Below are 16,988 nucleotides of genomic sequence, written 5' to 3' on the forward strand. Positions count from 1 at the left end.
CCAGTAATTTGGATGATTTATAAAAAGCATTGAGGCATTAAAGAAAGTTCATTACCCAAACTATTACTGCACTGTGGACCAGAGACCAGCAGATGAAATAGCTTTCTCAAGCAATAATAGATTACAGCTATCTAGAGGACCTGAAAACTTGGGAGTGAGAGAGGCTAAAAACAGGAACATTGTTGTTAATGAGGGGGTAAAAGCGATGAAGAGAGCTTATGGGGTTCTGCATCCATCCTTCAGTACTGCATTGTGTAGAACATCAGCTCAGAAACCTTTGTTGCTTGCTAGAACTTTTTCATATTATTTCCTGGGTTGTGAGGTGTTTTTTTGGTGTGTCCTCCCACCTCTCCCTGCCTAGCAGTTGTCTAGAGAGAAACTACAGTGATATTACTGATTCACTTTCCTTATGCTGCCTATGCCGGCTGTTTTCTACATTTCACTTTTTTTTTTTTTTTTTTGCTATTTAGCTTTGTAAGGGCTACAGCTGAAATAGAGCTATTCCTCAGAGTTTGCCAGTACAAGTTGTTCTACAGCTGTCTAGCAATGGTGAAAGAGGGGAGGCTGTTTTCCACGTACTTAAAATAGTTCATAAGTTGTGCCCTACGATGTACTAAGCACAGCTCATCAGTTTGCAAAGGAACCTTGTACAGTTTATTAGATGTTGCAGATAACTGGAAAGCTGATGGCCTTTCAGCAGCACGGTGGTTATAATACAAGAGATGACAGGTTAGAATATGGCCGTGCTTGGCCTGGTACTGGCTGTCCTTTGAAAATACTGTCGTGGTCATGGCCAAGTCATTTGATATTTGTCATAGTTTATGGTAAAGCTTTAAAATTCATAGCAGCATGGTGAGAATCGTGTGCAGACAGGTTTTATGTGAAGGTTCATATTGTTACTATTTGCTTATGGCTGGATGGATGAGAACTGTGTAGGTATTGAAACTTTTGTCCAATGCTCCCTCTAACCAGGGAGCCCAGTGGCTCCCTTCCACTAAGGCAGCTGGTCCTGTGCTTTCGGAGGAAAAGCATTACTTTCAAGCCCTACTATTGCTTTAAAGTTCTGTCTTGTGTGACTCTGAGTTTCTAACTGTGCTTTATTGGACATGTACAGAACTACATGTATGTCCCTTTAAACATTTTGACAGTGGGAATGCTAATGTTTCTGAGAAGAGGTTGTTACAGTTTAACAAAAAAGTGAGCTGTGTAGCTTTGGTGCTGTTGCTAATGCAGTAACGCTATAGTCACTCAGCAGTTAGGATGGGATAGGTTGTCTTTTTCAATAGTATGCAAAGCTGATCTCTGTGTGACAAATTGTTGCTACCTACAAAGAGAAATAAGAAACATTAACAGCTTTCATTTCAATGAAAGTGCTCTTCTAATCTTTGGTGGTATCAGCTGTTGATAAATACCAATGTTGATCAACAGGATATATACAGGTGATGCAGGAAATAGTCGGACAGCAAAATATTTTAACCTGGCTTTCAAATTGGATATGAAGCAAATTGCAATTTCATCCTTTTCAATAGTAAAGAGAAGGATGTAAATGCAGAAACTAGAGCAATGGAATAATCAGCAGCACTGTTGCTTCCAAACAGGTGACTGTGTTGAAATTTTAATTCCATTAAATTTTGTGCTTTGGAGATGCAGCTTGTATTTTCAGCCATTTGTCTAGCCACATAAGCTGGAATGTGTTCAAAGTGCTTGCCAAGAACAAATCCGTTGGAAGAAATGTTATACTTTGACCCAGGTTCAAGATGTTCTAAAGCAACAAGAAATAAATATTTCTGAAGACTAATGTAATGTTCAGCTTAGTTATTTTTTTTCCCTGTGATCTGATATACACTCGCTTAATAGCATACACATACTAATCTATGTGTTTATTTCTACTCTTCCTCTATTTTACCTTGACTCTTCTATCTTTTTCTGCTGGCATTTGTCCTTTACAGAAAGTTCAGATGTAGAATCCTGTAGCGACAGTTTATTTAAGCCCAATTTAATGAGAATTTCTCTTTGTTTTGATTATCCACCATCCCCAGCAAAGGACAAGAAATTCAAGAAAGTTAATTTTCTTACACAGATGTACTTATATTTTTGTCTTCTATTTTTGAAAAACTTTTTCAGTAAGATGTAATGAGTATTTTCAGCATGAACATGTTTGGATCTTTCCTTAAATCTTGTACTTTATTTTCAGCTGGCTGTCTGGGGTCCGGCATAATTGCCAAAGACTACGTTTAGTGTGTTGACCATCAAGTTGACAAGGGATGATAGTTGGACATCCACACGGATGAGAGCTTTCTTGCTGAATACAAAGAACTTTTTGACTTTCCTCTGTGAGTTGGACAGAGCTGCTGTTGAGAGTTACTTGTTTTTTCTCTTGGACAGACTGCAAGATGTGATGTAACAGGCTGATTTGTGGTTAATAGCAGTGGGTGAGACTGGAGCCTGGAGCATCCGCTTGATGCAAGAAATGAGCTAATGGATCCAGTTTCTATATAATAAACTTACTTCTTCTTGGAGTGCTAAGTAATTTGGTTGCTTTGATTATAAGCTGAAATTAATTTTATTATTCATTAAACATAAATAATTTTTTCTGAATAAGTTCATAGTGATGCTTGTAACTCTTGCTACCACAGTTACATGGTGTCCTAAAGAGATGGGAGAAAATTCCCAGAAACCAAGTTGCACACACAGGATTGCTGTGTAAGAACCAAAGATGTTTTGCTCATAACTTTGGAGAACTTCCAGGTGATCTGAAAAGCATGAGACCATGCTTCTTACCAGGTGCCATATTTATGCCTTTCAGCGGGCAAAAGCCAAATGTAAAATTGAGAATGACATACGAGGATGTCATATATTAGCCTTAGACTGAGGGTAGATGCGAGGAGGGGATGAGAAAAAAGTACGTACTGTATCCACACTGGAAATAAAACACTTCTTAGCCATGAGTCCTACTTTTAAAATTCATTAAAATTAATGATGTAACTTAAAGGTTTGCTTGTTCAGTTACAGGGGACTCTTGAAGGCATGAGACCATGACTCATGCATGCTTTTTTCACTGGTTTTAGGGATGCTGTATATCCTTTCTCTAAGTCTTAGGATGACTGAGGCTCTCAGTCTCTGTAAGTTACTTTCTTGCAAAATGAAAAAAACACCAAACAATTTGCTAATCTCTTGATCAACATGCTGACATCCCAAAATATTCTCTTTCAGTGAGAAAATGCTATTTTGGGCATCTTGTTTTAATGCAGCAACAAGAGGAAGGTTATTAATATGCCCTGTACTTCGCCTATAAATGGCTGTAAAAATGTAAATTTCTTTTGTTTTTTCAAGGTCAGGAATATTTCTGATTTTCTGAAGTTCAAGGAAGTCCTATTCCTTGTCCAAAAATTCATTCAGTTTTTTAATCTCTAAGCAATGTTATTAAAAGAAGATCATGATAGTTTGTGATTATGGCCTTACACGCATTGCCTGGAGTGTTTTTAATTGATAAACAGTATTTGAACCATAAGGATTTCAATCCGTAAGGTTTTTTCCTTACGAATTTTCCTGTAATCCTTTGTTCCTTTGTCTTCTGTGTAAACCTTCCTTCCGTTTTTACTCTTTCTGAAATATCAGAGTAAGCAAACAACACAAAAGGAAGAATATCTGATGGTTTAATTTCTGTAGGACTAAACTGGAGAAAATGATGTGCTTGGTAGAAAACTGGAAACGTTTTGGAGTGCTCTGTGAAATCACAGGCCGACATGGAGAAATAATGGTGGGGTTGCCACCCAAACTGTTTCTAAGTGGAGAAATTTATTTTTGAAAGTGAAGGCAAGCTGCTTGCTCAAGACGAAAATTTACTTGTTTTAATGGCATCTTATCAAAGGCTGCTTTTCTCTCCTTCAACTTCCATCTCACCACCTCCTCCCAATTTCTACTACACGCACACGCACAAAAGCAAACATGCCCCCCCCCCAACCTAAAAAAACCCAAACGCGGAGTATTTATACTCTGACTCTCCCTCAGTCCATCTGTCCTGCTTCTACTGTTGTGACCCAATGTTATTCTGCTTTTCTCACTTCATGGGATTGCATCCCGAATTGCCACTTCAGGAACGGTACGTGGTGCCATTTCAGCTGTAGATGGGTGGTGAGAGAGAAGACGTAGTGACATCTGTCAGCCAGAAGAAAAGAATGGGTTGGCAGAAGCATCGTTCAAAATAAAGTTGAGCAGCAGAAGGAAGAGCAAAACTAAGGCTACATAATTCAGCTAAGAAAATGTTTTTATGCATTTATTTTACATACTAAGGAACTTAAATTATCAAATGTGCAGTTAGCAAAAGCATGCGTAAACCTCTATTACCAGATGAGTCTGGTATAGTTGCATGATTTTTCAGCTGCCTCTTCTTCCTGAGGTGCTGGGAATGGAGACTGCCTGTGAGGTATGTCGGGAATGCGTGCACCTTCAGTTGGAAGCCTCACCTAGACCTTGGACTTGCAGATACGGTTAATATTATCGGCTTTGCTATCATGTTTCTGTGCCTTCCAGAACATGGCATCATGAATCTTGTCTTTTATAGGACTGATCACAACTGAATGATGAAAGTTTAACAAAAGTGTTTTGAAGTGCCTTAAAATTTATGACCTGAACTATTGAAATAAATTAATTGTTTACTGATTAGTTGTTGAAATCAGTGGAGTCTTCCAGACTTAGTTATAAAGTAACTCTCATCTAATCCTATTTTTCCTCCGTTCAGAGTAACCACCAGGCTGGTGTTTAGGGTTAATGTGTGATATTTAGTTTCTTCTGAAATCTCGTAAAATGTTAGATTGCTGAATTTATCTCTTGGAAGAAAAAATTAGCAGCTGATGTAAGTTCTCAGAGGGTTGCAAGGCTGTAGTTTTCTTCCTTTGTTGCTGTGACCTGGTCAGGGTAGAGCCCTTTCCACCCTAAGCAGGTGTGGAGTCAGCCTTTGACTGTCCTACTGTCTGCCCTCCGCGTTATGCGTTGACACGGTTGGTGACTAAATGGCAGCTAAACTGTTTCTGAACCCTCAGTCTAACAGCCGAGGCCCTGAGTTTTGTTTAGATGTGCAGATGGTTTTATGTTAATAGAACATATTTCCTAAGTTTATTGGTTGTGTCAGTACTGAAGTCAAAACGTACATGGTATGAAGATACTTGATATGGTATGAGCAGACATCGTGTTGAAATGCAAGTATTCTTATCAGAAATCAGGCTACTTTTTTCTTCTCTGATCTGGTTTATCCTTTCTTATCTTCTACCAACACAGAATATGACTGTTCTTTGATTTCACTTGACTGTATTAAGTAGTAAGCCGTAGCTTACCCCATTGTTAATGCTGTATTTTGAAAGAAGGAAAGGTAGATTCAGCCTCCAAAAGGACTGAAGAAAGCCAATGTCTTGCAATAAGTAAAAGGGGGGCGAGGAGGGCAGGATATCTTCAGCACGGATTGCACTATTTCAGAACACAGTTTGGCCAGCTGGGCTGGGACATCTGCTGAGATATTCCCACAGGAATAAAGAACTGCGGTACCAGGAAATCCATTAATTTGCATTCAGTTGAGGTATAGTGCACATCTGTTTAGGCAATGCAGCTGCATTAGGAGACAGTGGTTAACATCAGCCTGGAATTCTAGTTTATGTATATGTCGAAGCATGCCTGGTTTAAAGTATTAAAACCTAGCGGTCCCAGTTGGACTCATTACTACTAGAAAGGAGGTTTTAGAGGATTGCCTATCCCTGTTGAGACGCATTACATCAGCTTCTGCATGAAGCATGACTCCTGGCATCCCTTAGCAGAGAAGTGCTGGGATATGGCAGGTGTTTTCACTCACCACTGTGTTTTCTGGCTGTAGCTCTGGCGTGTTGGCAGCCCACTGGATTGACACTTGAATTATCGTTAGCTTTTAGGTTAACACACCCTTCGTAAGAATAGAGGAAATTCACATCTTGATGTTTGTCCTCTGTTGGTCTGTAACGAGTTGTTCTACAGAATCAAACAGTCGCAAACAGAAGTGCAGTGTGCCCTCTTCAGAAAACAATCTGGAAAATAGATCAGCATTTACATTAGGATCCTGATGTGTGGGTTTTTAAGAGCACCTCTTTCAGCTGGTTGTGATACAATAACAAATTGTGTGGGGTCAGGCGTGGTGGCGTGATGTTGCAACTGAATACGCGTCATTTGTGTACGGATATATATAAGAAGAGAATGAGAGACTGCTGTGACTGAAGGTTTAGAAGACTGATAAAACAGTTTTAAACCAGCTTTAAACCTCGTAACAAAGCTTCATTAGATTGATATTCATTAACAATACACATTGCTAATGGCTAGTTCTTACTCATTCCTAGTCATAACCACTGCATATTCAAAGCAATTAGTCTGTAACAATCTCATTTTAAATTAATTGTGAGCACACAGCACCACAGAGCTGGTGCCATGTATTTAGCACTGATAGCTATGGTCCTTGATGGCGAGATGTTCGAGGCTGTCACAGGTGCCTTTTCTTGTTGCTTAGTGGTTTTATTCCTCCTTTTCAGCTTTTGCTGCTATTGAGAGAAAAGCAGGTTTGGTTTGTTTTTTTTCCCCAGATCTCAAGGTTGCACTTCATCAGCGACTAATAATTGACCATCACTGAGTTACTTACAGTTCTGGGGCCTCTGCTTTCAACCTGTGCCTGTATTTTCAAGGCCTGTGTTCTTATCTCATGTCTAAGCTGTATGCCATAACAAGAGGCAACTGGTACCCAGCTCTAGCTCACACAAGTTGTCCTATAATTTTACAAGCATAAGAGGCCAAAATTTGGGCCTTGAACATTTGGCATAGAAACGCAGCTGGCATAAGGCCTGAGGCCTGTTCCTAGCAGTGGCAATACTATTTTTACTGAGCCACTTGGTAAAAAATGCATATACATTGTTTACGACTCATGCTGTATAAGTTTGCTTATGTTTGAGTTCATAACAAGCTAATAATTAAATACTACTCAATCTGCTGCTGCTTTTATGGGTGCAACAGCTTCTGCTTTGGGTACAGACAGTTAAGGTTTTATAACTGTGGAGTTAGTGAAGAACAGTGCATTCAAGTGATGAACAGTCGAATCCTGACTATCCGGAGGATAGTGCTGTTCCAAGTTTACCCTCAGTAAGTACCGTTTCTTACATAGGTACAGACTGGCCAGAGAGCATCAAGCTTTGTATATGTACATACTTACAAAGAGACTTTGCTTAATCTCTTGTAGATGATTAATTCTCCTTTTTAAAAAAGTGAAGAGGAATACCTGGATATGTGTCACCAGAATCTGTTCACATGAAGATTATCTGTTTGTACTCTATTTTAAGCATTAAAAAAACAAACAAACAAACAAAAAAAGTAAAGGCTTAAAATGCTGAAAAATGTGTGGTTTGCATCCCCAATGTACGAATCACTTTAGCATTGGGATTCTTTCCTGATATGATTTTAAATAGTGTGAGAGGGTTTTTTGTTGTGATGACATAGGCATGGTAATGTTATCCTCCGTAACTAATGAATTGACCAGCTGTTGAGCAGGATTTTATTGAATATAGAACAGAAAAAATGTGTTTTTAATGAAGCTGTTTGAAATACTAAAAGTACTAAGAGTATTAAAATTCTCATGCCTATGTAAATGGGTGTAAGGTCAGCCCTTTTCCAAAGAAATATGCTAATCATTTTTGTTAAGGGTAGAGGCAGTTCTATTTTAAATTGTGGTGTGTTTATCTCAAAGCGTGTAACTGGTCTTTTTTTAAAAAAAAACCAAAAAAACCAAAAAAACCAAAAAAACCAAAAAAACACCAAACCAAAACACCAGCGTGTTGGTTCAGTTGCAGTGAGATTTTGGCTGGTTAGAGTTGAATTTAAGGAAGAACATAACAAAGCTGTTCTTTATTAAAGGTTTTCTTGCCTCGTATATCTTTTCACTTTCACCCTGTTTTTCACACTTGGCATTTAGTTTTGGTACATCAGTAAATCAGGAGGAATTATCTTCCTAACCGTTTCACAAACAACTTCACAACTATGACATATCCAGTTTCCAGAGGGGTGCTGGCACTATTTCAAGAGTTGTCTTAGAGTGAGACCACCTCTTTCCAAAGCTTAAAAAAAAAAAAAAGAAGGCCTGTCATTCTTTAGAGGCACGCACAAATATGTTTCCACATCCTCTTTAGATATGACTCCCATTGTGCATTTTGGAGACTAGACTAGGAAAAGGCCTTAATAGTTAACAGGATCAGCTCCTTTGAGAACATTCATAAGGCAAGGGGGAGAATCGGGGAGATACTCTGCTACCTTAAGTTTGGGAATGGTTTACTTGGTATGGGCAGAGAGATAACTAGTTAGCAGGCACTATCAAAGTCCATGAGTGATTACAGTAGACAAATGTGTGTTTATTGCTTCAACTATTTCTCACTTCAGTTATTAATTTCCTGTCAAAACAGAAATACCACAGAGATGTTTCTGTGCTGCTGTCTTCATGCATTCCACATAACCCCTTGATACCTTCTGAGCATTGTCCACTTAGATACCAAATAATCTGTCATTATAGGTATGTGGTAACCATCAGCCATGGAATAGTTGTGTTGCAGTCCTTGACATCTGTCAAATCTAGGATTAACCATATACCGAAGTCAGTGGGGGTGTGCATCTGGCCGTGGAAGCGGTGGGAAGCACAGAGATTCTTCTGTGTGCTTTACAAACCTCTGTGGCCAGCAGCAGTGCTGTAAAGTTAATTAGTTAAGTACATGTTGTTGGGCATTCATCAGGTTGCTAGCCATGGGTATTGCTTAAATGGCAGTAAAAATAGGGCTGGTTTGGGGTGTTTGGCAGTTTTGGTTTGGTTTTTTGTTGTTTTTTTTGTTTTGGTTTGGTTTTTTTGCTTTTAGCACTTCAAATAGTGGGGGCCATTCTTCCATCTGTTGATGAATTTTAATCCTTTCTTATAGCAAAACTTTAGTATTTGCTGTCTACCTTCTTACAGTTTTTGAGCCTTAAATGGCTGCTTTTCTGTTCATAAACAGAATAGAAAAGTCAACAGCAGTATTTTAAGCAGATCATTCTCATAGGTTAGACATACACTGTTTTTTTGTAATCGTCCTTGTTTCTGTTCTAGAACTTTAAAAAGAAGACTGTGAAATACTTGCATTTTTTTTATTGCTGTTTTTCATGTTAATGATGTTCTGTGGGTTTTTTTTCTTAAGCAACTAGCCATAAAAAATCGTTAGCACTTGTCTGTTAAAACATGATGGTGATACATTTACTTTCTTATTCAGTGTTTCCACTTGACAAACAACTGATAATTGGTGAAGAAATATTGACTGTTATAACCACAGATCTTATTGCTGTAGAGGATGCTGTCAATTCTTACTTGAAATTAAGACACTGAGGGAATTAATCTTGAATGTTTCAGATTTCTTTTTAAAGTTGTGATGTTGTGTTAAACTATGGAATTTTCTGTATTTTATCCCACCAGATATTGCAAAAGAATAGTAAAACATTTGGTTTTTAATGAAATAACAATACTCTACTTTTTAGTCAGCCCAACAGTGTCCCAAGGCTGTAGTTAAATGAACTGAAAGAAGTAAAACTTCCCTCTGCTATTTCTTGGAAAATTAACTTAAGTTTATGGAGAGCAGCATTAAACAAAGTCCTTCATTTTTTCTGTTTAGACCATTCATTTTATTGAGATACTTTAAGTATGGAAAAAGTCAACTTGAGGGCTTTATAGTCTTTTTTCACTGTACTTGCAACTCATTTTTCTGCACCATTCCTCCTTAAGCAAAAGATGGCTACAAATTGTTGTTTTAGCAACGTAAATGCATGGCACAGTTGCTGCCTTGTCTGCTTTTAGTTTACTATGTAATGCACATTCACTTCTACAGTCAATAATAATCAATAATGCTAAATGCACACACGAGACATGCTGGAAGATAAGTGGTCCAAAGGTATTTCTGCCCCTCTGCAGAACTGTTGTTCAACTGAAAGCAGAAGGTCTAAAGGGAATTTTAACAAACAGGGAGCACTGCTAGCAGGCATCTGTGTAATTATCCTATTAAAACAAAGTAACATCTGCATTATCTGTGCAACTGCAGAATGGAAGGGAACATTATGTTCTCTAATCCTGTCTGGGAGCATTATGAAGTTAAAAGGATAACATTTTACCAAATCTGTGTTTTAACATGATAGGTTACACTTAATTACCTTTTAATTACCTTTCTTCTCGTTGGGTTTTATGCTAAGGACCCTGCCTCTAGCCCTCATCACAGAGCTTTTCTTGCCTTTGGATTGTTTATGCCAGGTTTTATCTTTGAGTTTACCATGAAAAGATGGTCATACAGTCTCTTGAAGGGCATTATTACAATTCTGTTTCCCTAGTGTGTGAAAAGCTCTGAGAATATTAATTTTATATACAAAAGACATGTTGTAGCATTCAGAAGAATGTGTTTTGAATTTAGTTGCAAACAGCAAACTCATTGGGCTGTGTTTAATGAATAAGGAGTAACTATGCATGGCAGAGGCCACACAAGAGCAAGAGGAGATTATTGCAGCCTTCTGACTGCTTGCAGTGGAAGCCAGGAGAGTGGATTGGCTTAAATAATGTAGATTTCTTTTTTCCTCTTTACCCCTGAGGGAGTCTGATTTCCTGATCACCTATCTAGCCATATGCCATAGCTCTTGCCAGGAACTCCGAGCAGTGTCACTGCCAGCTAAAATTACTTGTTTTCTGAAAACTGAATTATGTTGAGAATTGTCTTAAATTGCTGCACTGCCAACATCACAAAGTTTTGTGTACACACACAAAAAAAAATATGTAAAAGCAGCCTTACCTGGAAATTCAGCTTAGAAACCGCTTGAAGCATTGAATTTGATCCAGATACTGAGAGGTGTTCTACACCTGCTCAGGCGCATCGCTCCCGCTTTGTTTGCTTTCCAGTGCTTTTCTCAGCTTCTTTGTGCTCTGGCTAGTACAGTACAATGTTGGTACATACAAATTAAACATTTACAAAGAAAGCATATTGTCTACTCCTATTTTGTACCAGTTAGAGTGAAGACCTACTATAGCTAGTAAAAACTTCTAATATGTTGTGGTAACTATGCTTTTTTTCTTCTTGCAACAGGATGGAACTGAAATACGGATATACATTGACTAAGGAGTTGGAATAAGACTGAGTCCCGCTCTGTGATATTTATGTACCTGGACCATGAACTTGCTGTTTGGCTTCATGCTTTAAGAACCTTTGTAGTAACTGTGTGAACCTGTTGGGAATCATGGCATTCTCTCCATGGAAGCTGTCCTCTCAGAAACTTGGCTTTTTTCTGGTGACTTTTGGTTTCATTTGGGGAATGATGCTTCTGCATTTTACTATTCAGCAGCAAACCCAACACGAAAGCAGTTCAGTCCTGCGTGAGCAAATTTTGGATCTCAGCAAAAGATATATCAAAGCATTAGCCGAAGAAAATAAAAATGTGGTTGATGGGCCTTATGTTGGGACAGTGACAGCATACGGTAAGTGTGTGCTCTAGATTACATGATGATCTGATTAAGTTTTTTCTGAGTTGTCCAAACATTACTTCATAATGCTGCTCAATTGACAGTACTTTGCATTGTGGATTTTCTGCACAGATGGAGAAAGCAGTCTTCACTTGTAAGTATGAAATGGGACAAATTTTACATTTCCAGTCACTTGGAGGTGAAATTGTCTGCTAATTTTTACTACATCTGTCTAGTAGCTATATCTGGTATGCCTCAGGTTATTTGTTAGAACTTCATTTAAAAAAAGGTTTTTGCTGTTTTTGAGAAACTTGAGAGGCTTTTCACTTTGCTCGTCAGTGGTCTAAGAAGATCTTGTGGAAGAAGAACTTGCCTTACTGATAAAGTGGAGACCTGCTATGTTTATTTCTTCTTCTTTCCCATTTCACTACTTTGTTCAGTCAATTTACTTAATGTTCAAGTTTCTATATCTGGCATAAGCTTAAATTAAGCTTAAATATATGATATTTGCTTCAGGGTAGAGAACTCTTTTTTGTGAGTTTCAGTGCTTTGTTCAGCAGTAATTTTTAATACTTACTCTCTTCCATTTTGTACAACATGAGAGTTAAGTTTGTGTGCATGTGTGAGAGAAAGCATGCAGACAAGAATGAAGCATATTGCCAGAAAATATTATGAAAATAAAAATATCCAATTTCAGGTTAGGTGTGGCCCCTTTTCAATCTGCTACGATCACATCATACACCTTACTGGTTTGACATTTTTTAAGCTCACTTTCGTTCCTACTTACCTATGCACTTTCAGGCTATCTGGAAAGTTAATGGCTAATTAGTCATCTAGATTTGTTTCCTTTTATAGTTGCCTTAATATTGAGCTCTGAAGAAATTGGATAGATGTCTTTTGTAGGCTTAGATGAAGAATAAAGACTAGGATGCAACAGATAATAGCTGCACCTTTTCCTCCAATACTCTTTACTTTTTGGTGCATGTAATGAAAATATCCTGCTGGGAGATTCTCGCCATGTCTTGTTTGTTACCACTTTTTTTCTCTCTAAAAAAAGAATTTTTAAGTTTGCATGAAGGTGCTTGCCTGTAAGGCTGAGATTATCATCCCAAACATACGTAACAATTATATTGCTTTGTTGCTTAAATAACAAGCCGTCCTTGTTCTGTAACTTCTACTGATTTGTGACTGCATGTTGAACTATACTGGTATTGTAATCTTACAAAGCAACACAAGCTAAAGAGAGTGGTACTAGATCAATATTTAGATTGAAGACCTCCAAGCAAGTAGAGGTTCCTAGAGAATTGTGTGCATAGGCTTAAAACAAAACTCTATCTGCTATATAGCCATCATCAGTGTCCCATTATCTTGTAAGGGTGCTTGATGGTAGGTGAATTGAAGAAGAAAAAAAACCCTACAAAAACCCAAAAACCAATATGTCTCCAGAAGTGGAAGGGTAACTGCCTTAATCTGTGCCCTAGCCAGGCCTGAGAGTACAGGATATCCCTAAGCTAAGATCCCCCTGCAGCTTATTGCCTGTGGCATTCATTTCCTCTTCCAAATCCCACTGAGGAATAAGTTGACTTGCCGCCAAGCAATGGCCACGTTCCCCAGAAGTTAAGCTGCATTTGAAAGTGGGTAAAATAGCTTTGTAACGCTTCTGTGAAGGTAAAGCTAAGTTTTGTGTAAAAATTTCAAGATCCATGGCTAAGAAGAATTTTCAGTTTCAAGACAAGTTTGGACAGGTGTTTTCAATTAAGGAGTTTGGAAGGATGCAAAATAATGATAATATATTTATTTAAAATATTAGAGGGAAAGGTGCTATGGTGAGTGAATAACACCTTATTAAATAATACTTTGTGAAACTGAGTAAGATAATAATTACTTAATAAGTTAGTTAGTTTGTCCTGTTTGTCATACCAAATGATTTGTTGATAGCAAATGATCGGGTTAGCTGTTCAGGAATAAAACATTAATGACTAATGTTAATGATAATGAGTAGAAGTTGGTTCGCTATTCTATAAAAATTAACACCCTTGCTATTTAGCCTTTTTATTTCTTTTATCCTCTGATGGCTATTAGCGAGCACAGTCATGATTTCCATGTTCAAGAATAAGTTCTAAGTTTGTTTGATTTGGCTGCTTTTACCCACCCAAAAGGTTTTCAGTCATGCCTTAATTGTGATGGCACAGCTTGTTCACTTTTTCACTTTTGCTTTCTACCATATAGTGACCTGTCAGGTAGGTGAATCAAACACTTTCTTCTTAAAAGTTGTAGTCCAAATATACACAGTGAGTATTAGATTTTTATAGCAGTAACAGTTGTTTTACAAAAATTATTATGAATCTGTGCTTCTGCCCTCCCTCCCCTTCTCAAACTAGCCTCCAATTGCTTTTTTTTGTTCTGGTAAGCAGTCTCTCATATCAGTGTTTTGGGATCAGCATTAAAAAATTACGACGTCAAGCCATTTTTCTCTTTATGCTCTGTGTATGCCTTTATGTATGCTATGCTTCTTCCTCATTGTTTCCTGAATTTTTTTTTTTTACTATCTTTTTTTCCTAGATTTTTTCCTCCTTCTGTGCCATGGTTTTGTTCATGTTAAATCCCTGCTCTACTCCTTCCTTTTCTTCTGCATGCTGTACCATTAAGTGACTTCTGGACCCCTTTTAAGATAGTCCAGATCATTAGTGCTTAAGATTCCATCTTCTGATCTTTAAAGGACAAAAGAAAACACACAGTTATAAAGAAAAAGATCTACTTTACGTCTCCATGGAATAAATATAACTCTTCTTTTATTTGGAAAAAAGAATCGTAAGCTTTCTAAAAATAATAGCCTTTTCTTATTTATTCTCTCATTTGCACAAGAATTGGGCTAGTCATGGGAAAAAAATAAAGGGAGAACAAAATAAGTGTGGCAAAAATACAACTGATGTTGGGGCGGAGGAATCGCTTCACATGTATGGAGAAATTCTCTATTACAGATCCAGAAGTTATTTGATTGTAAAGTTGTGGAAAGCAGAAAATGCATTATACATATGCACATGTAATTATTTCATGTAATTAAATGGGAAAATAATGTAAATTCATCATACCAAATTCTTTAATCCTGAGACAAGGGTAAATGAACAAAGAACAATACTTTCTTTCATCATCTTTGGCTTGTTGCCACTCTAATTACACAGTTTAGTCTGATAGTGGTCTATTTTTCCCCTCTTGCCCACATTTCTTTTAGTTTGCCCAACTGTCTGTGTTACTTCAAGAAATCTGAACAAAAGAAAGGGAGAGGAAAAGTATCAGAGAACTCTTTCTCAGTTGTCATTTGATATGCAAACTTCTGTTACTGCGTGTTACTTTCCATGTGAAGGAAGTGCAGTGTCAAACCAAATAGATAGGTAGAGGCAATAACCAACAGACTGAAGAAAAGAAAGAAGTGGTTTATGGTGATTTGTGTGTATGACAGAAAGGTTGAACTTAGCGGTTTTTTGTTTTTTTGTTTTTTTTTTTTTGTTTTGTTTTTTTTTGCCAGTGCAGAACCTGCTTGTGGTAGAAGAGATGTAGGAGAAGGTTTTTGTATTGGCTCAAAACTGTCCCGTCTTTTGGGAAGGTGATTTTTGTTTCCAAGTGACTGAGCATCTAACAGACTGTTCCTCTGATAGTGCTTTGAATATGGTTTAGGTTTAGATTCATTGTTATTTAAGCAACTTCTTGGGCTGTTACGAAGCATGCATTTTTTTTGTTCCCATGTGTGTACCCATAAAGGCGCACGCTTCACCTCGAGTATAGGATATGTATATGAGTTGCAGTGTGCTTTATAAAATACATAGGAAGACAAGTTCCACATCCAGGAAAACTTGTATCTGAGGCTGAATGAAGTAGGGAACATGAGTGCATAGAACTGCTAATGACAAAGATTTGCACTGAGAAAGTGTCTATATATATTCCAGTCTCATTCTTGTATCTATTTTTTGATTCTGTCTGACAGTGTGCATTGCATTATTAAGCAGTTTAACTTTTCATTTTCATTTGTAGATTTGAAGAAGACACTTGCTGTCTTGTTGGATAATATCTTGCAGCGCATTGGGAAGCTAGAGTCCAAGGTGGAAAATCTTGTACTTAATGGAACAGGAGCAAACTCTACCAACAATACTAGCACTCCTGCTCCCAGCTTAGGAGCAGTGGAAAAGCTTAATGTAGCAGGTGGGTATGACAATTGTTTAAAATATTTATGGGCTGTTTAATCTGTATTTTTCTCTCTTGGCCATAACATGATTTTTCAGCGTTAGATATTTGGAATGTCTTTGAAAACAAAATTCAAAGTCTAGCCTGTATCAATGGCAATCTTGGGTCCAGTGGTCTTTTACAAGCTCAGAGGAAGACTTTTTTCTATGGTAACTTGAACACGTTGAAGAAAATCAAGTTTCCTGCCAAAGGGGTATAGTCTACCTTGTTCATAGTAGATGTTTCATACTTTAAATGGTTGCGCTTTAGAAAGATGAAATTGGGCAGATGTTTTCTCTCTAAGCCTAATTGCTTGGGTTGGTATGAATCTGCTCTGCTTTTCTACCATATGCACTTTATTGGTTATTAATGGAAAGAAAACATTTATTATGTTTGTTACTGGTTCTGATTTAAAACTGTGCTTCCCTACTCTGCTTAATAGCTCTTACCATTTGACACACAGAAATGATCTACCTGGTACCTTCAGCTTAAATAAATATATGTTTTAAAATGTCATTTGAAGTAATTAATTTTGTCTTCAGTGAATGGACTGTTTGCTACCCTTACAACTTCCCAAAGCATTTAGGTCATCCTGTGGTAGTAGAATGCCTTGCTGGCCTCTTCACCTGCATGTCTCAGTTCCTCTAGTGTTCCCAGCTGTGAATGTGGTTGGTACACTGAATAAATCTTGTTGTTTATGCTGCCTCATCTATTGGCCTATATTTTGCTCTGCCACCAAGTCTAAACAGATACTGGCTGTCCTGACTGATAGGAAGGTCTGAACCTTCCCTGCTAATGATCTTTGCAGTCGCAAAAAGGAAGCAGAGCAGAAGAGTTAGGGCAACTTGGTAAATAGGTTGACAGCTGTGCTCCTAAGTCTTGCCTGTGCTTGGGTTTCCTGTAAAAATAAATAGTGCTGTTGAGAGGATGTTCCCCTCTTAAATTTGTCAAAACAGAGAAGCAGATGCTACCTTTGGTAGGGTAATACCACTGAAAGGAAGTCTGGGAGAGCAGATGTACAAGTGATTATGTGAGTACAGTATACCAGCAGAGCTGCTGTGTCAGCTGCTCTGTCCTAACTGCATTTGTCTGTACCAGGATGTTAAATGCGCATAATCTCTTGGTGAGACAGACCCTTGTGTCTCTTGCCACATAGTAAAAATATGCTTATAGGCATTTACAACAGCCCTTTGCATGTGTGGCAGCCCTACTGCTTGCCTTGTGGTACCTTTTTATTTTGCCCTGTCTCTCTCATCTTGGTTAG

The 16,988-nt window shown here is 37.9% G+C and overlaps 1 protein-coding gene across 3 annotated transcripts in view; it reads left to right on the forward strand.

The window, feature by feature from the left end:
* Positions 1-16,988, forward strand: part of MGAT5 (alpha-1,6-mannosylglycoprotein 6-beta-N-acetylglucosaminyltransferase) — a 133,323-nt gene that overhangs the window by 39,741 nt on the left and 76,594 nt on the right. For all 3 annotated transcript variants that reach the window (XM_082311865.1, XM_082311863.1, XM_082311864.1), the window contains exons 2-3: positions 11,133-11,521; positions 15,536-15,703. In XM_082311865.1, the coding sequence (XP_082167991.1) occupies positions 11,284-11,521; positions 15,536-15,703 (406 nt within the window). In that variant the 5' untranslated portion in view covers positions 11,133-11,283. The remainder of the gene's footprint in view (positions 1-11,132; positions 11,522-15,535; positions 15,704-16,988) is intronic.

The sequence above is a fragment of the Platalea leucorodia genome (assembly GCF_965183815.1).
Source record: "Platalea leucorodia genome assembly, chromosome: 5".
Taxonomy (NCBI): domain Eukaryota; kingdom Metazoa; phylum Chordata; class Aves; order Pelecaniformes; family Threskiornithidae; genus Platalea; species Platalea leucorodia.